General features: G+C 38.0%; 3 protein-coding genes across 5 annotated transcripts in view; 1 reads left to right on the top strand and 2 right to left on the bottom strand.

Moving 5' to 3' along the window:
• LOC311440304 (vitellogenin-1-like) overlaps positions 1 to 4,595 on the bottom strand; it is a 74,139-nt gene extending 69,544 nt beyond the window's left edge. Inside the window, exon 1 of the mRNA XM_084527015.1 lies at positions 4,486 to 4,595. The gene's annotated coding sequence lies outside the window, so the exon portion shown is untranslated. The remainder of the gene's footprint in view (positions 1 to 4,485) is intronic.
• Positions 1 to 26,909, top strand: part of LOC311440306 (uncharacterized protein) — a 114,604-nt gene that overhangs the window by 25,037 nt on the left and 62,658 nt on the right. The gene's annotated exons all lie outside the window — the stretch shown is intronic.
• Positions 5,998 to 26,909, bottom strand: part of ADGRL4 (adhesion G protein-coupled receptor L4) — a 77,838-nt gene continuing 56,926 nt past the window's right edge. For all 3 annotated transcript variants that reach the window (XM_084527018.1, XM_084527019.1, XM_084527020.1), the window contains 3 exons: positions 11,282 to 11,373; positions 9,487 to 9,655; positions 5,998 to 8,959 (listed from right to left, as the gene is read on the bottom strand). In XM_084527018.1, coding sequence (XP_084383144.1) covers positions 8,897 to 8,959; positions 9,487 to 9,655; positions 11,282 to 11,373 — 324 coding nt within the window. In that variant the 3' untranslated portion in view covers positions 5,998 to 8,896. The remainder of the gene's footprint in view (positions 8,960 to 9,486; positions 9,656 to 11,281; positions 11,374 to 26,909) is intronic.

Here is a 26,909-nt window from a genome sequence, read left to right as displayed (position 1 = left end):
TTAATGAAACCATGTCACGTGAAATACACAGAGCACTTTATAAAGCATGTAAGAATAATAGGGTTCTGCCCTGAAGTTTATAACAGGCAGAACAAGACAAAGGAAAAAAAAAAATAAAAAAAAAAAATAAAAAGGAAGACAAAAAGAGATTTCTAATAATGTATAAGTGGAGCAAGATAAAGCTGAGCAGCAGTAGGATTAGTGCAGCATGAGTTTGTTTTTAAAGTACATCCCATCTCTTCACTTCCACCCTTGCTGTCTGCCCCACTGCCCTGACCTTGTTCCTCCCCATTTCAGAAAAGCTGTCCCTCCTGGTTTCCCTCCGACCTGCATTCCTCATAGCTGGAGTGCTCAATGAAGACATCAGTAAACCCAGCTTGCCTAAGATCAGGAGACAGGGAGGGTGATGTTAGCAAATTAACTGATTGGTATAAGGCAAAAGGGGGAAAAATGTTGTCAGGAAGCTGAGAACTTTTGAACCCATTTAAACAAATAAGTGGTAACAGAGCAGGCTCCTCTGTCACAAGCGCCTACTTTGCAGGAGTCAAGCCAGGGCATGGGTGCTACAACAACCAGATGCAGGGAACAGCTGTCAGAGAAACAGGAGACCCTGCTGTTCAAAAGGAGGACACGATGGGTCTCTGCTGCATGCTAAGGGACAATGCAGCCTCTTTGTGTGCTTCCCTAATGATTATACTTTGAAGGGCCCTGGGCTGGTAAGGAAACTGTGTTATACTAAAAATAATTGCAGTAAGACCTCGAGGTATACACAGACTCATTTATCTAGTAATAGTAGCTGGCATTCCTGCTTTTGCACCAACACTGAGAGGGTTAATACCTTCCTCTGGCTGGCCTCCAGAGATTTTGCTCTCTGTGGCTCCAGATGGCTTTCAGAAATCTCTAAAGTTTTGCTGCCCTCATTAGTGACAGATGTGGGAGTTATAATTTGAAATTTAGGTTCACTAAAGTAAAGCATTGTGAAATCCCAGGAACCCACAGAAGCACTCTTAAATGCGCCAGTGGTACAGATCAGAGAAAACATGTTTTCCTGTAGTGCTGAACAAGAGACTTTATTACCAACAACATTACTTTTCTTTCCCCCTCCACTTTATCTCGGACTTCCTGTGCAGTCTTCCTGAGAGCCTCCTGCTTTGTTTTTTGCTGTTCTCCAACAGCAGCAGCCCCAGGTCCTCACAGCTGGTGGCTTGCTGTGGTGGGCATGCTGGTAGCCAGCCTGCAGGGTTCTCTGCCAGGGCCGAGCCCTGCACACCTTCCATCAGCACAGCAGCAGCCTCCTGCCTCCAGAGGTGCTCACTTCCTTGCACAGCTGGAGCCAAACACTAATTCTGTACTGCTATCAGCCAGTTGCAGTAAATTTACTTCAACAAGTACCTGAAATAACTCCAGCCATTGCTTTTGTCACTACAGTGGGCAGATTTTTTCATTACCTCCATGCAGCACATTTGGGAACCACAGCCTGAGCGTGCTTCCGTTACTAACTCCTTCCCAGTCTTCCTGCTATAGAAAGAGGAGCTCTGAAATTTGGCCACTGTCCTGGAGAGGATGTTTGCTTTGGCAACCAGCCAGTAACACTCATCTGCAGCACCAGACAGGTAAAGCCTCTAAGGTCATCTTGTGTTGGCACTATAGGAGCTGTGGAGAAGATACTATTGCTTCACTGTCATTAGATGAAGCCCTTCACCAGCACCTCCTGTGTGCAGAATGAGATGCAGTACAACTGTCACTTGTTACGTCCTCCATTAGTATTGCTTGAACTTTCATCTGAGAAAGAAGGCCTAAAATAACCATGCAGCTTGTAATCATTTCTGAATGGGCTTGAAGTAGGCAGTACATAGCTGAGAGATATAACTCTTTGGTCATTTGAGTAGTTAGGATGACACTGACCACTTGAAAGGATGGCTTAAAAAAAAAAAAAAAAAAAAAAAAAAAAAAGTTTTATGTTATTATTGTAGACTATGAATTTATGAATTACCACAAAGTATATTTCTGATCATCCTTCTCAGTGCACATAGATACATTCTCTGCATGTGCTGAGATGGATGCACCCTTAAGTTGTCAGATCCAGATGGAAGCTATTAATTTATGGCTTACAGAATATGTATTCCACATACACAACTTCTGTATGAAGAAAATAATAGTTTTAAAAGAGAAGGATATCACAAGAATATCACATTCAGGCCGTGTGATAAGATAAGTAAATCCCATAGGCTTCCTTGGTTTCATGGAAGCTGAGCAGAACCACTGGATCTTTTCCTCTTCCTCTCTTATTGTGAACTTTTTCCTGCAGTTTCTGCAAGATAATGCCATCTGATTCACTAGCCTGTAACATTTGTAGCCTGGAAGTGTTGCATACAAATCATTAATTAGAAAAGTAGCATATAGAATATCATTGAGGTTTTCTCTAAGATTCAGTTGATGACTTTTGAATTTTGTTTAGCTTCAGGGGAGACATCCTTGCAAACTGTTACCATGTGATACTTCTCTTATTTTCTCAATAATCCACATATTTTTCTCCCTCCTTTAAATTGACACTGCCTTCTCTTCCCCGTTACTATTTGCCTTTTATCAAGTTTGGTTGTTCAGACAGGGAATTGTGTAGTCCTCTAGATGATTACTCTCTGGTGGTTATTTTGTTCCAGAATTACTCTTCCCCACACCTTGGAAAATTTACATACTTGAGTTAGGTGACAAAACAAAGGAATGTTTATTTTCTATTAAGCATCACTGAGATTACTTCCTCACTGCAAAGTCAAATGTTCTACTCCAGTCTGCTCAGGTTCAGCTGGGGGCTGGAAACCAACTGCACATGAATTGTGCATCCTGGATTCCCTGCGGAGTTGAGGGGCTGTGGAAAACTATGTAGATTCTCTGTGGTACCTGACCCAACCATTTAGAGAGAGTCTGTAGGCACCACTACTTCTGAGAAAAAGGAGTTGCACACTGAGATGTTTTGGAGTTACAATATAAGAATTAAGTGCTGATCATAACAAAGACGAACCAGAACTGAACATAAGAAGGAAGGTTATCTATCCAGTAGGACATGCACTATAATTTCACTAAGGATATACTTTGCTTTTCTCTGATTCCATGTAAGACACTTGCTTAAAAGCTATACAAGCTGCCTCCCTTAGCTGGCACAATAGGTTACAGTTGCTACTAATTTCATTTAGGGCCTAGCCCCTCAATGACAGAAGCCATGACTTGTGCACAGGAGTCTGATGAGTCCTAGCTGGGTATTTGCACATGGTATTTCTGCAGCACTCATATACAGCAAAGAACATATTTTCAGCTTAAGAAGTATGACCTGATATTTCATCACTAGCATAAGTGAGCTGATAACAACATGGGGAAGGTGGGCATTTACAAGCCCACAGGAAGAACTTATAAATGTGATGATGGAGAGCTCCCCCCACATATATTAAGGAAAATAAGGATGAAATCAGTAATGGCTCAGTAGCAATAAAACTAACTTTAAGTTGGTTTAACCATCTTAAAAACAAAACAAAACAAAACAAAACAAAACAACAAAAAAAAGAAGCTCATAACATCTGTGAATGAGAAACAGATAAACGAATATCACTATTGATAATGAGCAGGGAGCCCAGTGCCTGGGATCATGAGTTTATGCAAATTTGTTATTACTGCAAATTGGCATCCTAAGACCCTGATCATGCAACACTTGCACATATGCTTAACTTTATGCACATGAGCAGTCTCATTAACGCTAGAGATTTAGTCGTGCATAAAACCGAGCAAATGCATGAGTGTTTGTAAGGCTGGGATTTAAACACAAGGGAGGGAAAACAAATTTACTGTATCATCAACAATTATTTCTGAAACCCAACAGAAGCCAAGGTGGTACCAGAAGCCTACTTAGTGCAGAAACAGTTAAAGAGAGAGGAGAGGGATTTAAGTTTGCTACCTTTAACTCAATCCATTAGTCCCAATAATAGGGGGAGGTCAAACTCGAAAGGAATACATCCCTACCCTGTTTAAAATATAACTGCTTTATAGGTATCAGCATAAAGTATTTCCCACAATGTTTTACAAGATAAACTGAATTGCCTCCTGAAAACAACAACAAAAACCCTTTTGTATGAGATTTCTAACTTAGTTATTGTAAAGAAGAACTGGTTATAATCAACTTGGATTTGACTAAGTTATTCAGCAGTGTCTCACAAAAGTGTTCTGAAATTAATTTAAATAGCGTTAGGTTTACATGGATTCAGAGCTGACTGCAGCATTTATATAAATAGTTATGATAAATACAAAGGCTTACGTTGGAGGGAACTGCCTATTGCACTGCAATGAAGACTAATGGCTAATCTTAGACCTAGTTTTAATTAGAACATCCAGCGATGCTTCAGAAAACATAAGAACTCTCTTATGTTATGGAACCTGATGAAAATATGCTGTTTCCCTGGAAATCCAAAAGAATAAACACAATAAAATTTGAGTACTTACCAGCTGGATGAGAAAAAACAGAGAACTGTAAAACCAACTTCTATAAAAGCAAAGCTTCTGCCAGGTTTAAAGGGATAGCTCTAGAGAAGGAATGCTGGGAAAAGTGCAACCCTACATTGTGGAGATGTAAAAATAAAGCCTCCACAAAAAAAAATTAAGGTCTTATTATCATAAATAGAATTATTCAGAAATCACATTTATGTTTCATGATAATTTCTGTGCATTTTTTTTAGCTTTTCATTTGGTTTTAGATTGCAAAATATTAGTATATTCTCAGCAGTATTTTTGATTGATACTTTATTTATTTTCCTTTTTTTTTTTCTTTTTTTTTTTTTTTTTTTTTTTCTTTCAGCCAGTAAAATTGCTGCTGTTACTTTTGCTGTGTAAGAGTAAAGTTGACAGAATTATGGTGCCTTTAGTTAGTCACATCTTGTGGCTTGTTCTGAGGCAGCAGTTCCAGGACCTCGGGTACCACTTGTAGCCACGTATCTGACTCCTGGCAAAGTATGGATAGTGCAAGGGCTCTTGGTTCTCTGTATGGTTTTGTTCAGAGGGTTGTCATGGAGATTGAGAGTCTGAAAAAGGCAGCACGGTCTTTTGCTCTGCTGCAGTCTATGTGGACAGGCTGCCCACAGCAATGGCCATGAAAGCTGAGCTGGCAGTGAGCCAGGCAACCTGTGAAAATGCTTTAGCACGTTTGTACTTGACATTTTGGTTGTGGTTAAATGGAGTATCACTGCATTGATGACCAGCTGTTTTCAAGTCTGCATCCATCTTAAAGGCTTAATTTAATATAAAAATAGCTTTGGGGGATGACTTTGGTGAGGTAACATCTTCACTTCTGTAATCTCACAGCATTCTATATATTCTCTTATATGTTGCGTGTCCTGAATATAAGAGAACAGAGGGAAAAGAGTAATACAGGCTGGAGACACATGTTGGCAAGGAGTCCTTCCTCCTCCTCCTCCTGCTAGCTCTTTTACTAATGGAAACAAAGTTTTAACTTTCATCATGAGTTAAGTTTTGGCTTTTTTATCTTATATCTGAAGTTCTCAAAGAACAAGGCAGGACTTCCGTGTCTAACAGGCATCTGCCGAGGGTATGGTTCTGAACGGGGCTGTATGGGACTATCATGACAAAGATGTAAAAGTGGCATTATTGGTGAGAAAAATGAAAAGTGTGGAGGTGCAGCAACTGGTGGAACCAGCCCTGTGAATATTTGCTCATTTTGCCTAATGTCACCATGTGCAACATGGCCTCTTAAGGCTACTCAGAAAGATGCATGAGCTTGCAAATTCCCAGCTTCAAGGCACCACCATTTTCTGAGCTGAAGTACTGTGAAACAAAAGTCTGAAACCAATTTGGACAGTGTTGGTGTTGATGCCTATGTATTTCATCCCAGCCAGTAAAGAGTGCTCCCAGTCTGTGATGATAATTAACTCTTAAATGTTGCAATTTCTTTGAAATACACTTTTAATTCTTTGAGGAAATAATTATTTCAGAATAAAGTAGTCATTTTTAATCCAGACATTATTTATTATATTCTGAAGCACACCTTGAAATGCAACACTGAGCACAAATTTCTCTTTGATTGGTTTAATGGAAACAATTTCTCTCTTCAGCAAGCACTTGCTTTCACGGTGAAACCTTAACATTTTACTTTTATCTGTCTTGTCAATCACTGGTATATTTTTTCTTGCTGTCGCCACCTGGAGGTGTCATATACCTCTCAAAAGAATGCAATCTGAAAAGATGCTGAGCAGTTTTTATTTTTTAAACCAGACAACTACTTAACAGTCAATATGACAAACAGGTCACAGAAAAATAAACTGTTTTTCCAAGCTGACGCATGGCACTTGAACATGTTTCCTTAACTTGTTCATTACTAATGCCCAGCTGTTATTTTACCAATTCGATATTTCATATCCTAGTCTCATAGAATAATTCAGGATGGAAGGGACCTCAGAAGGTCACCTCATCCACCTTCCAGCTCAAAGCAGAGATCAGGTAAAACTTGATGTTTTATCCAGTCCTCCAGTCCTAAAAATCTCCAAAGGCTTCAATACAACTGTTCAAGCTCTCTAGACAACTGTTTCCAATGTTTGACTATCCTCACAGTGAAAAAGATTTTCCTGATATCTTGTTGAAACCTCTTTTTTTTTTTTTCTTTTCCCCTTTAGTTTATGTCCATTGTGTCTCCTTTCTGCTAGGGGCTTGTGTTACTAAGGACTGTGACAAATAAACCTTTTTATTTCTCACCAGTACTTCTCTGTGCATTAGGAAGGACAGTTACACTATCCTTTAGACTCTAAGGTGATGAATCTAAGCAAGCTTTATTTGCTCCTTATGTACTGTATTAAAACATGAAAAACTAATCTTTGCATGTAAGGAAAACAGTTTCAATGAAGATCTGACCCACAGACTGGAGAGCAAAGTCTTCCTATAAAAGATGTTCTTTTATTAAAAAGACTATTGTCACCTAAACACTTCATGATGTATTTTCTTTCCAAAGAACTTTGTCAATCTCACTGAGCACGCTGAACTCATTATATAGGGATGATTCTTTGTCCAGACAGCTTTACTATAGGTTACTTTTCTGCAGGAGATTAAAAATGATGCATTGGTAGATATCAATCTAAAAATACTCCTTTAAGTAACATATAACTACATTTTTGCAAACCTGGAAGAACATATAGAACATCAAAGGAAATATAACAAATAATTCAGGATGAATAATATATAACCATGAGAACTTTTCCATTGTATTTATTTAAATCAAAGGAAGTATGTTGAGATGTGAAAGTTAAGCACTTCAGTTTATTCACATATTTTACATTCAAAGGACCAACCAAAATATGTTTTTTTTTTTTTTCAGAAAAAAAAAATCCTCTTGTGGTTTCCAAAATTTTGACAGAGACATGGAATATACTTAATGAAATATGTCATTGCAGTACGTACAGTGAAAACCTTGTGTATACAGGTAAAATCCAAACAAACTGACCATTAGTAAAATATGGTTCCATTTAATATAAATAAAATTCAGAATAATCCTTTATTTTAACAGACAAAACAACAGTGGGATTTATTAACAACTACGTATTTACAGTGTTTGACTGGTAAATATACTGGGCTCCATTTGAGATCCTAGACACTTCCTGAGAAGGCCACATGGGCTAAGGATTGCTCAGCACTTCACATAAGTTATGTGCTAAAATGATGAAATTAAAGCATACTTTTAAAAATGAACACAATGGCAAAATCAGAACTGCTGATGTAACACGTTCATGTCCTGATGCAGCAAAACTTGCATCACAACAAGTTCTCTCTTTGATATCAGCAGATTTGTGTATGCTCCTAAAGTTAAACACAGTATAAGTGTTCCAAACTCAGGAGCCTTGGAGGAAGACAACTGCTTGAAACAAAGATGCTACAAATAGAGAAAACTGCTGTACAAATTTTGCACAATATGGACATACAAATTTAAATCTGTATTCTTCTCCATGGGTGATTTCTACCTCTTTACTTTTCATTTGATCCTACAAGGTCTGAATTCTAACTATCTCTATCATGTCAAACTTGTGAAAACATCTCTTTCCCACAGCCTCCCAAATCATAGTGCCAGTTTAGCAGATCTCAGTCTTTTTGGCAATTAAATTAAATTAAAACAAGAACCAGATATTTTTCAAAGTATTCACAAAATAATCTTTCACTTACAGAATGGCTGTTCCACCATTCTTCTATCAGATCTGATCCCAGTTCTTTAGATCTAAACAGTTCTTTAACAGTTACAAAAATAATAATAAAAAAGATTAATATACAAATATATATTTCAGAGTGATAAGAGAATAATATCTATTTATTTATTTATTTTAATTCTACTTTAAATTAAAGGAAAAGTTTTCAAAAGTCTGGACTGCAGCAGATCTTTATCTATTGACTCCTGAATGGAACTCATTCCCTGCAGATGGCCATACAGAACTTAATGTAAGAAACTAATTACTATGAAAAGACAGTGAGCAAGTTTCTACTAGCAAGTGATTCAAAAAATCTGCTGTGCCAGTTGCTTTCTGGTATCTCTTGTTCAAGAACCTCAGATATTTTTTAATATCAGAAAGAAAATATAAGTCATGAAAAGTCCTGAGCTCCTTTAGAAACTTGCTTCTTTCCCTGGTCTTCATTAATACATGTTCTGCAATAATCCAGTTTGTTTTGTATACTCTTTGTATACAGCACAAAATAAATGCTTTGCATGAATGCACAGGTATGTACAAAACCAGTCAGTAATTTAGTTAAGTGTTCACTGGGTCATTTCATACTTTAACAATACCGTTTTTTCCTGTAATATCCACAATGACGTCATCTAGGTAGCTCCCTTTTAACACCATGATGCTCATGCAGGTTTTTCTTCTGTTTACCTTAAGCAGCCAAAACAGCAAGGGACATTTTTGAATAACCTATAATACTCTTCCTGAATCTGAAATGAAAATAAAGAATTGGAACATGAAACAGATATATTAATAGGTCTATATGTGTTTTAACTAATTGTGCACTGATCCCTTTGCTAGATGTTTCAAGGTGGAGCTGTTTTATTTTTATTTTTTTTTAACTTTAGGGCAGGACACTGAAAAAGGATAATCTCAAAATTGCGTGGGTAATATGAATCCTGCTACTAGCTGCAAAGACTGGAATTGAGCTTTGCTGAACCCATTATATTACTTCATCTGGTTAATGATGAGTTCTACATTTTTAAAAAGCATTTTTCCATGTTTCATATTTTAAAAAAAAAGGGAGAAAATTTGTGTGAAGGCAAGAATTGGACAGTGGTTCTGCCTCTACCAAAGGCAACAGCAGTATATTTCCCTCTTCCTTTCCCACCCTCATTAAGGGCACAAGGAATTCCTGCCTTGCTCTAATAAAGTGTTTGCACCACAACTTGGCTTCAAGGCTGAATATGTGCCTGCATGGTTATACGTGACTTCCCCCAAGGAAGGGGACACTTACCTTTCTAGACAACACACAAAGAAATATGAAGATGAACATCCCCTGAAATGCATTGAAGATTGTAAACAGATACGCAGTCACCACAGATCCCTGTACGACATGAAGGACGCCAAAGATCCAGGTAGCCCCAAGAAGGAACAGGAGAGCAAGAGCACCTCGGGCGCAGGACCTGGGGAAACATTGCAGACAACATGCAGGCACATGCTGTTTCCCCCACTTCCCTGCTTGAAAAGGGGAATAATGCCTAGACAATTGGTTTCAGCTGCCACGGCCTAAGTGCAAATGCATGGGCTGCTCTTTAGGGTGTGCTGTAGAACTGTGCCATGAATAAGCTCACACAATCACTGCAGAAGAGTAAAAGAGTAAAACTGGAGGCCCTTAACACACTGGCTTCTTTAATCTTCCAATATGTTTTCTCTGGTGTACTGCAGCACCATATGATTTTATTTAAATCTACTGTTAGTGTAATTCCCCAAGGAAAAACATATGTCTGTTATGAAGCATTACCCCACTTTTCCTCCCCCCTCTCATCGTCCTCAAAAAATAACCCAGAAAAATGTACAGAATGCTCTTAGGTCAGTACAATTGCGTGACATCAAAGGGTTCCCAGGCTGCCTCTCAGGTTCACTGCAGAAGACAGTGCAAGTTGTAAAACTAGACTTTCTTTCCATTTTTCTCCTTTTAAAAATATATTTTTTGTTTTTAGAACACAAATACTCTCAAATGTTTCCTGGGTCAGTGTATTGATACTTTAAAATTATAGGAGCTGATTGGCTATGTTTTTTTTGTTTGTTTGTTTGTTTTTTTCCAACATGCTGTAGAGCCCAGCTCACAGACTTGTGCAAATTGCAGCATGTTGTCTTGGAAATGAAACCACTGATTACTTTCTTATTCTTTCTCAGCCCAGTCATCGCAGGACTTCCTTTGAACAACAGACATTTTTACCCCCGTTCCTCTGAAAATGAATAATTTTCAACTTCATTAAAACCAGCTCACAACATGAAGCTACGAAGGGTGAGGAATAAGAGAAAGTAATCAATCAAACAATTGCTAAATCCTAACTATAAATCTAGTGCAATGCATTGAGACTGCAGAAGCGTTCCTAAGCAACACAAACAGTAAGTTGTTTTCAATGTTCCCTGTAGTACACTTCAGCTTTTCCTGCACAAATGGTTTTCAAGGTCCCTATAAATCAGTTTTAAAGAGTGTGAGTTGATGGAAAAATCATAGCAGCATGCAAAGTAAAAATCCTGGAGAGAAACACCCACACACACCCCAACACCGTAGAAGCATAATGTCCTATTGTAGATTTTTTTTTTTTTTTTTACAAAAAATATGAACGCCCTGATTCTGTTATCACTGGATTTTTACATGCCTTCTTACTTCAAGGTAAATATTTTGGTCCCAATTCAAGCATAAATTTTGAAATCTGTTTTGACTTTTACAGAGGCTGTAGGAAGTATTTAAGAAAAAAAAAAAAAAAAAGGAAATTATTACTTTAACCTTTCCATCAGCCTTTACCCTTCAGTTGACACGGGCCACTCATTGTGTTCCTCAAACATCTCCCACAAGCCCAGTGTTACAGCATGAAGCACTGCTCAGAAGGAATAAAGATTGCAAAATCTACCTTTAAATCTATGAGGGAATAACAGAAAGAAAAAAAAAGGTGTCTTTTTTTTTTTTTTTCCCCACAAGTCTTCCAGAAAATTAAATTGTAATTTTTGAATCCTTACTTTTGTCTCCATCTATATTTAAACTTACAGAAGGTAGAATTTGTATTAAATGGTAAACTTACCTTATATTTTCATAACAACTAACTTCTGGCTTTAACATTGCAGTGTGTCGAAATACTTTATAAATAATCACTCCGAAAGCCAGCAAATTAACCTGGGGGGAGGAAAGAAAAGAACTTTTTTTAGTTCAAACCAGGGTGCTTTTGAATTTCAGTAACCGTTACAAATTTAAATGAAACAAGTCAGATATAGTTTCTGTATACATGAAACCTAGAGAATCCAGTGCCAGAAGGGAAAAAAATCCTTTTCTGATCCACGTCTATTAAAAAAATATGAGCCCTTTAATAAAGATTGATCAAACAGGGCTGTAACTCTACCTTATCTCAACAGTATCACTACCAGCAGTCTGCAAATGTTTATTGATTTTATTGGTAAAGTTCTTTGATTTCCTGCTGAGATTTTTTTTTTTTGTAAGTAGAGATGTTTAAGCAAAGAGAAGAAATGAGAAGAAATAATGAGAAAAAATGAGAAAAAAATAAAAGAGCCCCCCGCCCCCTTTCCATTGTACTGTTTAGATTTGACAAAATGCATATCTTTTGTTTCTGAATCACATTAATAACATCATAAGTTTGGAGATTTTTTGGGTCTGAAAATTTTTAAGTGACACAAAAAACTTTGAGGTTACACCAAAAAAAAAAAAAAGAAACTAATTTTGGTTGAAATATTCTTTGCTCAGTATTCTCTCCTCCATTTTATGTTTGTTTCCTTCATGAATAATATTGACGTGTGTATGTGTGCTTGTTTTCTGCCTCCTTTATAATGGCATTGTTTTATTTGAGTTTGAAACACAAAAAAGCAACTAAGAAAGCAGTTTCGTAAATGATGCTCAATTATGGTTCTGAACCTTTGCTTGGATAGGATTCATTGGTCATTCACTTAAATTTCAACTGCATTCCTTTAACAATGTGAATGGGTTTGCTCTCTTGCTTAAAAAAACAAAAACAAAAACAAACTTATTTTGGTTCACAGCATTTAACATTAAAACCTATTTACAATGTTAATAATTGAACCAAATTTTATCTGGATGTCATCCAGATACTATTTGTAGATCCTTGGTTGTAATTCCTTGGTTGGTTCCTGTGGGTTTACATCCATAGAATGAATAGAATTAATACCTTCCCCAACTTGTTTCTTCAGAAAGACTGTGTGGTTTTCCTCCCTCCTTCTTTTTTATTATTAAACAAAAAAAAAGAAAAAAAAAAAAAAAGCACCACCAAAATGAAAACAAAAGCCTGCTATAGGAGCACAGCATCTCTTTAAAAAGAATCACTTTCTTTTGTTAACACTTGTTATGTATGTCCTTAGAACGCTTTTGTTGTGTTGAGGGGGAGTATCTGATATTCAATTCAGGCTCTGCTTTAATTAGCTGCATGCTCATACTTTAATATGGCATAATGTATTTACAATTTGATAAGACAGGAGATAGAGCTGATTAGCAGTTTAGGGAATTAATCCTTCACTGAATACCTTGTACTTGCACTGATCGTGAGAGCTATTCTGAAGCTCCTTGTATTTAAAATTGTAATCTATAATATCTCCTAAACCAGCAAGTTTTCAAAGTTAATTATAAGTCAGTCAGCAGTTGTGGGTAATTACATACAGACTTACTTTTTATCTTATATTTGTTGGTGAACAATATATTAAATAACATGGTGCGCACATTATAATCTGTGTAACCCAGCTAATGTACATGTTAAAATAATCTGGAAAAGGTAGGGTGAAATGTGATCAAAGCACCATGGGCACAGAGAATACACCCTGCTACTTCTTCAGAAGCTGTCAGCAAGACCGCAGCATGAACCACATAGCCAACCTTCCTCCCTGCCGGCCCGTCACCGAGATCACTAATGTCAATGAGAGCCTTCCTATTGCTGTTAATAGGCTCTTTATGAAGCTCTGTGGGCCAAAGTCCATTATCCTTTGGCCACAGAAAACAGCTGCAGAACCAGAGAGATTTTTCTGAGTGAGGACTGGGCTGGCAAGGGGCAGATGTAGGGCCTTGCAGTAGAGGACTCCATTTCTCTTTATCCCAGTGGGGCTCCTTTACACAAATACTATTTACACTGTCTGTTGCACAGGATAATAGGATTTTGCCCTCTGCATTGAAGTAATACCCATTAACTATGATCTTTTCATTCATCAATTCATTCTGATGGGAATAATCTGTACATTTCAGGGGAACGAAAGAGGTTAACACCGGTTCTCGGAGTCAGCTGCCAGAATGCAGTCATGGTGCAATAAGTCTCAGGTAGCCTCACAGGAGGTAGTGTTACAGGGTAATGAAGGTGAGCTTAACTTCTGAAATACCCACTCATTTCCAAGATTTATTAAAGCCTTAAGTAGGTTTTTGCCCCATTTAGAAGCACTCCATTAATAAAAAATATCTATAGCAAAGTGCATAGACTGTTTTATACAATGATCAGTGTCTCAAAACGGTAGCTTTTAGACAACTTTTTTTTTTTTTTTTTTTTTTTTTTTTTTTCCCCTTTTATTTTCAACCTAAATTAGAGCCCTCTGGCACTGCATTTTGTCCTTTGGAGGACCTCAGTTAGGTAACAATAAAGTTGTTGTAACAGTCCTGAAGTGCAAAAAATCCAGCAACACTTAGGGGAAAGAATAACATGAAATCATGGGTAAAGCTATCAGAAAAAAAAAAAAAATGTTAATAATGTGTTAGGTCTAGTCTTTGGAGAAGACTAGAAGCCAAGAAGTCAAGAAGTTCAACATGCTCTGCTTCAGCCTGAGACCCTGCATGCTCTTTACCATGAGCAAACCAGTAACCTCAAAAATTGGATGGTTGGACTGAATAGTGCTAAAAGGGAAATGGCCTTCATATAACTGATATCCTCAAAGACCCATTCAACAGCTGGGCCAGGAAGTTGAAACACCCCAAATGTCTGACCCAAGATATGACCGCTTAAGACATATTGCATTTATATTGAAAAGTGACCTTCAAGTGAAAATAAATGGAAGTAGATGGCTACAAAGGGCATCCGAAATACAAATAGGCCCAAGAAATCCCGGATCTCCAAATTTTCTGTCTGGAATAAAGTGAGGATGAGAGACACTGATGCATCTAAAAAAGCCTCCAGCTGCTACTTTTAGCCAAATATCATGCTTTTTGCTTACTTCGGTTGCAATTGTGCATGTTCACTTTTTGCAGTTAAAGCACAATCTTCAGGTGCTGTTGCCTAAGACTTTGATGACATTATAATTAAGGCTGCCTTGAGGTGACAGGCACGGTGAATGGGAATAAAATGGCAGGCCCAGAAGCAGCAGGCTGGAATGTCGCAACGTGTGCAGGCAGCTGTGACACCGAACTAGGGCAAGCATTGCACGGGCCTGGCAAGGGCCAGCCTGGGGACTGCTGCTGCCACAGGCTGACTTTGGGGAGAAGTTACCTGCATAATGAGCAGAGCCACTCTGCAGCTTTGGGCAAACCCAAAGTGTGAAGTGTTGCAGCATGGCCACAGTTGTATCAAGTGAATAACGATGTTACAGCATGACAGGGCAAATTCTCGTGCCTTTGTTTTCAGAGTTATTACATGGCTGAGCAGTCAGAGAGACTGCTGCATGTCCTGAGAGGGACTCCTGGGCAAGTGTAATAGACTAAAAGGGGATTGCAGTGATTCCAAGCCCAGAACTGAATTCTTTTTTTTTTTTTTTTTTTTTTTTTTTTAACAAACCACCTCAAACTGCTAATGAGTAAACACTGCATCCAGTCCTTATTATTTCACAAATCTCAGACTTTGTCATTGCAAGCCCAGTCCTGTGGGGTGCTGAGCATCCTCAGCCCTCCCCTTGCTCCTCTTCTCCCTGAGATATCGATGGAAATCAGATTTCACTCAGTGCTCAGGTGCACTACAAGACTAATTTCAATAATTAATCTATTCCTTTTTTTCTAAGTGGTTAATCAAAGACAAGGGTTGATATAGGAGCAACCTCCATTCTAAACATCTTGAGGGAATCATTTCTCCTTAAAGATATTTGTAAAGCGTTTTTAGCTTTCTTAAATTCTAGAAATGTTGTGGTACATTTATGAGCAAATGGTAGGAAACTTAAAATATGTTTATGTGAAATAGACATTGAATGGGGCAATTCTTAGGATCCCATGGAATCAGGATTTTGTACATATGGGCAACAACATTTATGTATCTATTTCACCCAGAATAATTTCCAGAGCCCCACACATCTGGACAAGCTAGGGTTTCTTGTATGCCTGTGACCATGTTTAAATGGAGGGTGGTAAGTACTCAGTACACCTCTTTTCAGATAATCTTTGTGAGGGATCGTGAAGATTTAAGACTTTGGAGGGACTTCTGGCCCCATTTCACAAATGATGAAACTGTTTAATGGCAAAACTCTCATTGCCTCCCATGTTGTCAAGCCTTTTCCTCTACAGTTCACAGAGAGTGGTAGTCCCAAGGGATCTGTAGGCAACAGCAAGCACTGTCATGGGTTTCACTAGCATTTGCATTTACCATGGATGCACACTGGTGTAGATCAAAACAGTTAAATTTTCGTGCAGTAGTGTTTTGGGGTTCTGCATGGTTCTGTTTGCATATTCAGTACTGTGGTGGTGGTGGGTACCACAAAGCAGGCATGTAAGGAAGAGTGCACAGCTGTCTGAAGTGGTACAGGTCCTAAGATCTGATCTGACTCACAGCCACAAGTCAGACAGCATCAGTCTGGATAATTTCCTTTTGTAAAGAAATTCACAGGACAGAAAAAGCAATTACAAATTCAAAGAAATTTCCCAGTGCTTTCCTAATAACCTTGTCAACAGCAAGGAGGTTTTGCCAAAGGAATTAGTCTGGGCAGCTCTGTTCAATCAATCAGCCACATATATTTTAGGATAGGATGAAAAAATCTGTGTGATGTTAGCTACCTCTACCCAGAGATAGGATAGCTCTGTACATTTCTTTGCTGATGCCTTCCTGCCTCTGTCTGGATATTACCACAGCTAATTGGACAGAGAACTTCTGCCTAAGCTTCTGTAATGAAGGAAAACTGCTCAACAGTGGGCACAGGTAGAGAAAGATGCTGCTGCTTTGGCTTCTACAGTTCTGGGACCACCACACTAGAATTTCACCCATCTACAATTTGCAGAAGGAAATACTAGAGTTTTATAGATACCAAAACATAATATTTATTAGGGTCTCTTTCCAAAGATGAGGATCCAGAAAAGCACTGAGAAACAATCTTGTCTATTGTCTGAGCAAATTACAAACTTCCCCGTTGATTACAAACTGTATTTTGCAAACTAAGTCATAATATAAAAATGAGCACATAGGTCCTAAAATGTTAAATATTCCAAGCTGTTGGAGTTCTGCTAATAGCACATTGCTTAGCAACTGCTATATTTAAAATAGATCCTTAATTCCACTGTTAAATGTACATATTTTACATACTGGAAGAGTAGCATAATGTTCTATCCTCAAATAAATATGATGTTAGTGTTTCACACTGCATGAAACACTTTCTGTATAGGTACGGAATGATAGCTATTTTTAGTTGAGCACTGAATGGTATGAGATACACAAAATTTAATAAAGCATGCAAAACATCTGCCTGCAAATAAAAATATTTGCACTCATGTTGAAGAGTTGTAGTTTCTTTCATAATTAATTACAATTAAATTGTAAGATACTGAGTGAAGTGATATATCATCATTTTGCCCCATCAAGGTAGCTGACAGCTGTCAAGTTTTGCAACAGAGAATTTTTTTTTCCCTTCCTTCCTTCCTTCTTCTCTCTCTCTCTCTCTTTTTTTTTTTTTTTTTTTTTTTCAGCAAGACTAAAGAACTAAAGAGCACTTGAGTGCTCAGAGGGAAATGGTCCATCTTTAATGGAGGTAGCTCACTTAGCACCTGGACATCTTGCAAACTGAAATAGATCAGGATGAGGTATTCAAGAAAATTTTGTCCAACAGTTTTTTGTTGAAAAATGTCAGTTCATCAGCAGTAAGATATTTATTGGTTTAGATTACATTTTCACCAGAATAGGCTTTCTGACCAGCATAGCTTTTCTGATTTAAACCAGAAAGGACAGTCACTTCTGAACAACGAAAAATTCCTGTGGATAGGACATTTATCCAGGATGTAGGAGACATGGGCACAATTTTCTGTTGTACTTAATATTCAGACTACAATATGATCCTTCATTCCTATAGCCTCTGTACCAGCTATTCACCACTATCACTCCATTAGCCCTGCTGGATCCATTCCATGCCATATAAATAATTAAATATTTGCTGGAGCAGGGAGACCTGGATCTCCCTCAGCCTGCAGTTTCCCAGCCAGGACTATCTAAAGACAATTCTTGTTTTAACAATGGAGTAATTGTTTAATACGAGACCAAGGAATTTCATGTAATTTCATGTAATTTCATGTACAATATTCTTGTGTAAAAGATACACTCCAGCCTTTCAAAAGTTATTAAAACACTTTAAACAGCAGCCTTTTAAGGCTCTCCAGTGTTACAAAGAAAGGCCAGTATAAGAAAGAGGCAGCTAATTCTAAAGATTCAGATATACTAGTTCTGATTCAGTCTGAGCACTTTACATTCAAACTTCAAAAAATGAAGCCCCCAAATCATTCCCTTTTCCTTTCTTAGTCCCTGTCTCAATAATTGATGAAACCATCTATATGCTGATGTCAGATCTCACAAAAAAAGAATGAGAAAATTTCTCCTGCTGCTCTCTTAGGCATATACTTGAATTTTTTACATATATCATATTGAATTTGTCTCTTTCAAAAAATGTCTGAAGTTCAGAGCAGCTGTATCTGTATCAGTCTTTACAATGACCCTCATTATGAGTGTTTGAATTAATGAGCTTGTGATGCTCTGAATTCTGCCACAGAGAGCAATACATTTCTGTCTCTCTGTCTGTCTGGCTAATGGCTGGATAAAATGACAACATTCAGTGGGTCATCGTTATTTCAGTCAGGGGAGAACAGAATTAAGCTATTAACAATACAACAGCTTAAGCTTCAAAATGAAAATGTATGCCATATTAATTGCATAAAATTGGACACAAGCTGGCAGTCAAACAGTCTGGGTTTGTCTCCTCACTGATTTATCTCATTATCATGTCCCCAGTGAATATACCTTCTCGAATGCTTTAGGTATACAACAGCAGCCTTATTTGGGAATAGAAAATGTAACAAAAACATTAACAAAACCCCTCCAGGCTGTATTTTGGGGAAATATTTTCAGCAATGCAGGATTAGATTTTTATGATTCTAAGATTTTAATACTTTCACTTGTTTAAAAGTGAAAACACAGCTAAATTCGTTTATTTCAGACCCTGTCTCAGAAAATACATAGTTTTCACATAGACTTACTCTTTATATATGAATACATGAATATTTCAAAGTTGTTCTTTTACATACCTCAAGCTGTAGATTTAGACTCAATTTAATAACTAAGTAGTTTTCTTTATATTTTTAGAACACTTATAGAAAGCTCTAAATAAATAAATAAGTAGATGGGAGTTTATATTTTTCATCAGAGTAAACAGCTTCTCCCAGTCTTCTGGATTCTGTACTTTTTCTTATTGGATTGCAAAGCTAAACACATACCGACCTAAATATTTTAATTTAACCTCAGTTCTGCAGCCAAGAGCAGGAGAGATGAGCCAACAGAGAACTGTGTCTGACCTTGGCCATAAATGTTAGCCCAAGTAGATACAGTGGTAGGACAGGGATCTGTCTTGCTCTCAGTATAATTATAATTAGATATGCTTTTCTCCTTTTCCAAGAAACACTGAGAAGGTGTACTTACTTGGGAGTTGGTAATTAAATAAATCAGGCTGTTTGATGCACTCATTCCAGGTGCATCAAAGATTCAGACTACATCTTAGACCTCTCCCATGTACAAATGTAAACCTGTCTTACACTCTATCTGAAGCCTTATGCAGGAGCACTGCAGAAGCGTTTTTTAAAGTTGAAAAGGACTGAAATAGTTGTATTTTATCTTTTAGCACAAGCAGCTCCAGTGAATGGAAGAGCTACCAGAATGTATACAGCAAGAGGAGTGTGACTGAGATATTGGGTCTGACAACAGGCTACTTTTGCCATTTTTGAGCTATGAATAGTGGGCAGAAAGCTGTCCATGCCTTCCACAGCCAACCAGATCCTGAGAAGGAGTTGGCCCTTTGCCTTTTAGAAGTATTTATGATTCTGTTGTGGATATGGTCACAAAATTGCCTGCTGTGGCTTATGGTTGTAAGTCAAAGTCACAAAAAGCTCTTTCAATGACCACTTTCTTCCAAAATGAATATTCAGATGAAATTACTACTGTGAATATGAATTTACTTTTCTAAATGCCTGCAAATGATGAACCAAAGGGGCAGTAGAAGAGTGAAAGAAAATGTGATTTGAGTGAGAAAATATGCAGTGTGGATATAGTCAGTATGTAATTATTAAGTAAGTACAGAAAACATCAGTCTGTTAATTATCTATAGCAAATTTTGAGTCCTCTCAATGAAAAATTTAGGGTAAGTGTATGATTTATGGTAATTGTATTTATATCAAGGCAACAAAGAATCACTGAAAGCATATTAAGGAACATAATAATAATAATAATAATAATAATAATAATAATAATAATAATAATAATAATAATAATAATAATAACAACAACAACAACATATGACAGTTCAGAAAATTGTGGCATTCTTGCAAAAATCCACTGAGGCTGAAGATACATGGATACATTAAAATAGTGGGATGAGTTTGTTCCTACGTAATGACATAAGAGAAAGCAATTTTCATTTTGTGGACTAATGCTCACAGACTTTTTTCAGGTATTTCCAGGGACCTTAGATCAGGGACTTTAATGATGGTTTTGAAGGTCAAAGGGAAAGAAGGAAAAACCTCTTTCCTCTGAAGGTCCTGGCCTTGCTGACAAACTGCATCCATTGGTATGGCAGTGTGGAGACTGTGGTTTAGAGACTAAAGCTGATCCTGTCAACAGAACAGGACCAGTACTTTCAGACTCAGTGACTGTTTAGCAGGTATTGCTGTTTGCTGAACAACATTGCGGTTTGAAATAATTTGTTTCAAGCAAAGTTGCAGACTCAGTCTCTAATGCCACTGTGTAATTAATTATTTCCACTTTATCCACAATGTCATAAGAAATGCCATGGAGACACCTTTAACTGAAGCCACAGAGGGGCTAATGAAAAAGGACTATTATTTTTTCATAAAGAATAATAAAGCCATTGCTAGTCCCAGTAGGAAATTTATTTTCACTAAAAAGGCAGACTGAGGAACAAGAGTAGATATAAAAAGTGTTTAAAATAGCTATTTTCTAAAACTCATACACTAAACAGTACAGAATATATTTTCCTCATCTAGCTCAGAAACATAATGAGGCATTTGTTACAAGTAACCCTTAGGAAAAACAAAACAAAACAAACAAATATTAATATTAGTATTAATAATAATAAAACAGAAAAGAAAACAACAACAACAACAAAAAAAACAGGCTATACAGAATTTCCCAAATAATAAATATTCAGTAAAAAGTATGAGATGGTGGTATGATTTATTATAACAGAGGCCAGAGGTCAAACAACTTTTTCCATAGTAGTCCTTAGAATATCAAGACATATCAAGAGTAATGAACATGACCTGCTTCACTGAGAACAGGAATAATAATGTGAAGAAGCCTAAGGAGACAGTACCTGATTGCATTCATGTGGGATTATTGGCTTTGGGGGGCTGTTTTTTTTTTTTTTTTTTTAAATTAATTAATTAATTTAAAAGGGAGCAATGGACTGTCAGATCATGCTAAATATTGAAGTGTGAGAAAACAAAACAAACTCTTTGAATATTTACTTCTCTACAAGAAAGATGTTCATTTTGAATGGCCTAGATTAGAGTATTAAGTACATGAAAATTGTGATTATATGGGAAAACAGCAGACTAATGGATTTGCCAGGAAATTTTTCTGCATTGATTGCAGCAGTATTGCTAATCCTGAATCAACCTAAATGTACAGAACTGAATAAGTATTAGAGCTGCCCAATAAGATTTGATGAATGCACTATTCCATTAATTTTACCTTTTTTTTTTTTTTGTTGGTGTTGAATAAATTATTTTACAAATAATGGTAAAATTAATCAAATAAATTATCTGATGAATGTATTTTTTAAGTAATTGACTACTCTAATGAATATGCAGGCAGTTCCTTAATGAAAAGCATTACTCTACTGTTAACCTGCTTTCATCACTCATATGTCACTTCTTTTTTATATTTTGCAACTGCAATCTGTATATTTTATTCATTTACCCATTCATTTATAGGTGGGAAGTTCAGAACAGTCTGGTTAATCAATCACTGCAATTCTTAGAATATTTTTGCTTGAAAGTTGATTATTCATTACATTTATTGCATATAGGAATGCTTAATAAAAAGAACCTGGCTTTTCTGAGGACACCTCTCCCAACAAATACTCTTGGCTTGTATGTTCCAAGTCAAGTTTACAAGAATGCTCTGCGAATTGCAGAGTCCATTTATAAGCCAATTTTGTAGTTTCAAACACTACAATTACCAATTGTTTCAAGAAACTGGAGCTTGAAGTTGAGCCAGACACCTTCAAGGCCCCTGAAAACACATATTAGAGGAGTAAGACAAAGAAGAGCATACTAGAGCAACTCAAGAGCATCCTGCACAGTGCTAGGATGTTTGGATAAAAGCTACTTACAGGATTATTTGGATGGTGTGCAATTTTGGATGTTCCAACCTCAAAGAACAAGTCTGTATTTTGTCATTACAGAGGTGGTCTCAACAAAAAAAAAAATCTATACTGATAGATTTATACTGTTAAATGGCAAATTACACCTGTTAATGTTACATGTCAAACTTCTGAGTCATGGTTCCTCACAGGGGTATGACAATTTATTGTGGCAGTGATAGTGGGTGGAACAGTCAAGCCTGCACATCTCTGTCAATACTGCAAAAGTGAATATCAAGTTATCATGTGTCCCTTTGAAATTTTTGCACAAAGCTCAACAAAACAGTTTTTGAGATAATGTTGTCAGAAAGAGGCATATTAAAAGGGTCTTCTATCATTACAGATAGAGTAGCAGTGATTCTCTTCCAAATTTTCCTGTTAATGGCTCATTGTAGTGGGTTTACATGGCAAGGTTTTGGTAGCAGGGGGCCATAGGGGTGGTTTCTGTGAGAAGGATCTAGAAGCTGCCCCATGTTTGGGAAGGGCCCCACTGCTGACCAGAGCTGAGCCAATAAGCGATGTTGTTTTGTGCCTCTGTGAGAGCATATTTAAGACAGAAAAATATGCTGCGCCACACAGCAGCTGGGAGAGTGAGAAGAGTGAGGAACAGCCTTGCAGGCACCAAGGTCAGTGAAGAAGGAGGGGGAGAGGCGCTCCAGGCGCCAGAGCAGAAGTCCCCTGTGGCCTATGGTGAGGACCATGGTGAAGCAGGATGTCCCCCTGCAGCCCATGGAGTACCACGGTGGAGCAGGTTTCCATGATGCAGCCCGTGGAGGAGACCACAGTGGAGCAGGTGGCCCTGCACTGATGGAGGCTGCTGCCTGTGGAAGACCCCTGCTGGGGCAGATTCCGGGCCGGACCTGTAGCCTGTGGAGAGGAGACCACGCAGGAGCAGGTGACCTGGCAGGAGCTGCTGCCCGTGGGGGAGCCAGGTTGGAGCAGTTTTCTCCTGAGGGATGGACCCCGTGGTACGGACCCATATCTGGAGCAGTTCTGGAAGAGCTGCTGCCTGTGGGAAGCCCACGCCGGATCAGTTCATCAAGGACTGCATCCCGTGGGAGGGACGAGAGCGACCAAGAAGGAGCGGCAGAGAAGAAGCGCTGTAGACTGACCATAACCCTCATTCCTCTGTGCCGCTCAGGGGGAGGAAGTGGAAGAGGATGAATGGGGGGAAGGTGCTTTTGGTTTCTTCCTTTTTTTCTCACTTCTCTTGCTTGTTAGTAATAAGCAATTAATCTTACTATCTCCCTATGCAGAGTCTGTTTTCTGCCCGTTACAATAATTACTGCATGATCTTCTTGTCTCAACCTTTGAGCCTTTTTCATCGTATTTTCTCCCCGTTCCTCTTTGAGGAGGGGGAGTGAGAGAGCGGCTGTGGTGGAGCTCGGCTGCCCACTTGAGCAGAACCACAACACTCATAGACTTTGGGTAAGTACAGCTTAATAGTCTTTGTCCAGCCTTTCCAAACAGCATAATTTCTGCCACTGGTTGGACATCTACCATATAGCTGTTCCTCACAGTAGTTATGAATGGAGGTACATATCCAAGGTGTTTGAAAGACAAAGTTCCTACAAATGTCAGTGATGTGGATGAAAGCCCTTACATGTGTCTGCTTGCACTCAATGCAGCGTATGCAGTCATGAGAGGTGGGAAAAGCCTTGCAGAAGGCCTGTACAATGGGAAGGAGTCTCTTTTTGGCTTACATTACATGCTCATCAAAACTGCAGCTGCATTACCCTGCAAAAAAAATGGTTATTTCCATTCTAGACATTTCCTATTGCAGGGAGATTATTATTTCAAGAGTGTACTGCAAAAGAAAAGAAAATGTTCTAGGGATTTTTTTTTCTCTTTCCTACCTTTTATCTCTGGAGCTTATATTTATATTTGCCTCAATCAGGCATAGGTTTTGGTGTGTGTTTGTCCCTTAAAGCTTGTGATAAATTCACTTTTCTATTAAAATTTTAAATACTTGTTATAAATAATTTCACCACACTTGTATGCTTTGATCTAATCTATTGCATAGTTTTAGCTAAAATGGATGTGGTTCTAAAGATTACAAGTATTAGGAGAAATAAATAAGTTGTGGAAATTATCTTCAGCTTGCAGCTTGCTTTACAAAGGTTTAAAATGCCCTTTCTTTGCTAAAGAGTTTCTGACCCACTCTTTTTCATGTACAGTCACCAACCTAATAATAATTTTTAGATGGGATCAATAAGGCCATTGCTTTACACTTAAGAATTCTAATAGGACCATAATATTAATAAGCAAACACCTTCAAAAGTAGTCTTACTGCTTAGCAATCAGAGGAGAACTTAGTTTGTACTCCTGATAAACACTTGAGCTCCTTATGCTTTGCTATTATTACTGCAGATTTAAAGCCCAAGCATGTATTTGAAACAACGTGCCTGGAGACAGAGAATCCACTGGTTCAGAACCAGTTCTGTTCTTCATCATTTACATGCTGTTTCAACAGCATATTCCAGTACAATCCAAACCACAAATCTCCTGGGGCCCCAATCACAGAAACTGAAAGCACCATTTGAGTATGTGGGCTTTTGTGCTGACAATGATTTTAATGTTTTTTGTGCAAGAATCAGCTTTGCCGTGAGTGGCTCTCCAGTTTTTCTATCCAAACTCTCCAGGCTGTCTTGGAAAACCCGTAGAATCAATGCCATTAGCAGATGAATCTCAGAAATAAAGGTGAACTTGAAGCTGCTGGAGTTCATGGTTTTCTACTTGAGGTCCTCTATCTGGTTATCACAGAATAAAAATAACATTCCTTTCCAAAGGAATTAGTCTTAATTAGTCTTTTTTTTCTATTTTTTTTTCTATATTTTTTTTTCCCTTCTTTCTCTTTAATTAGCTATGGACAAGTTGGGAATCTTAGAAAGATAGGCGTCTGTAATTAAAAGGCCTTCCTGACTGACACTACCTTGGAAAGAGTTTAGTCTTTGTCACAGCGCACATGCAGTGCACTCAACAGGAAGGCTGGACAATGGAAACAGAAATAGTGTCACCAGCGCGCATTCCACAGAGCAGACATTTAACACCAACTTCATCTTCTAAAGTTAATATCTATTTTCATAAGGTTTTCTGTATTTTCCACAGAGAATAACTTGGATAGGACTGAGGTAGCTCTCTGCCCTCTTTGAAAACTTCCCTCTTGCAGATCAAGCTTCCAGTTGCTATTGCCCCTTAAAAACAAGTACTCAAATCTCCCTCAGAAAAAAACAACCACACAGCAGGCTAAGCAGCTCACTGAAAATGTGGTGTGTTTCCTCCCCAGTGTAGTAATGCACATGTATATGGTTATGAAGAGAAGTAATACTATGAAAACAAGTATTCACAAAATGCTTCCATAACAAAGCCAAACATAGAAAAACAACTGAAGGGCTGTTCCCAGTCCAGCTACAGCCCCTTTATGTGGCTTAACTTAGGCAAGGAAACCAGAAAAAGAAAAAGACACCAGTTGTCAGCTATTCTCTTCCATAGGAAGAGTTCATCTGTACATAGGACCTGTACCTACTTCTGTTACTTCATAACAGAAGTTAAGTTGTCTGTAGCCTCAGAGAAAGGCTATGGACCTCAAAGCCCAGCTTGCAGGATGTGCCTCTGCAGCCAGCTAGACTTATCTCAGAGCCAACACAGACCTGCTCTGCCTCTGTACTGTGTACCTAGGGTCCCATAGCACACACAGCTCATCTGGAGCTGAAAACAAGGTTGCAGATGCATACATTTTGGCCATTTTTAATGATTTGATAGCATAGCTTTCTTGCACTAGCAGTGCAGTTATGTGTCAGTGATCATAAATCTTCACCTGAAGCCAGATGAGGTATAGGAAGGAAAGCAACAAGAAAACATCTCAACCCTGCAAGCTGACTTCATGGAAGAAAGAGATAAGGTCCAAAGATGTAAAAGGAAATTGCCAACTTAAACTTAAGAACTGTAAGAATTTTCAGAAAATGCTGGTCTTTCCCCATATTAACCTGTCAGTGCCATCTGACCCCAGAAGCACAAAGCGGAGGGAGGTTGCAGCACCTTGCCTCTCTGTAATTCTGCTGTGCTCACCAGCAGGGTGAAGTGGGGAATCATCACCTTCTGGTTGCATCTGGCAGGTTGCTCCCAGCCTACCCCCAGCCTACAGTAGAAGCTTGGGATGAAATTGGACCAGAGTTATACCTGATACTTTATTTATCTTTGAAACATCTAATGCACCGAAATAAAACTGTTTTACTATCATCTTGTGTGTTTTGGGCCCTGTCACTTCTTCCTTATACAAATCCTCACATTTATCACCATCAGCTTAAAAAGGAAGGGTTATTATTGACTTGACCATAGATTTTATAAGGCTTCACCATTGTACCTTCTCCTTCTGTTAGCTCCAGCTATTGCCCAATCACTGTCAACCTAGTCATACAAAATAATGCCCCATTACAGTTCGAATGGTTTGTTAAACTTTATAGCACTTAGAAATGCTCTTGAGGCACCAAAAATGTCTTGATTCAGAATGGAACATATAATACCTGCCAAATTTGCAGGTTTGAAACCACTTCCAATAAGAATTAAAAAGACCTTCTTCACAGCTGAAATAGGGCTATCAATACTTGACTTGTCTGCCCATGTGAAATAGTGGGTTCTTTTCTCTGACGTCGCAATTTAGTTTAAAATAGCTTTGATGATGACAGGGTACATGCGAGTGATAAAACCATAAAGATGACAGTCTAATCTTACAAAGATGACCGATCACTTATAAGAGATTAAGTCATACAACATTTGAAAAACCAGATTATCTGTCTGCTAGTACAGTGTCTGTGTACACCTCCTGCCGAGCCACGCTGAGATGCCAATGACATACAAAGATACTACCTAAAAACTAGAAATGCTTTT

Source organism: Aythya ferina, assembly GCF_964211825.1.
Source record: "Aythya ferina genome assembly, chromosome: 8".
Taxonomy (NCBI): Eukaryota; Metazoa; Chordata; class Aves; order Anseriformes; family Anatidae; genus Aythya; species Aythya ferina.
This window is presented reverse-complemented; position numbering and strand designations above follow the sequence as displayed.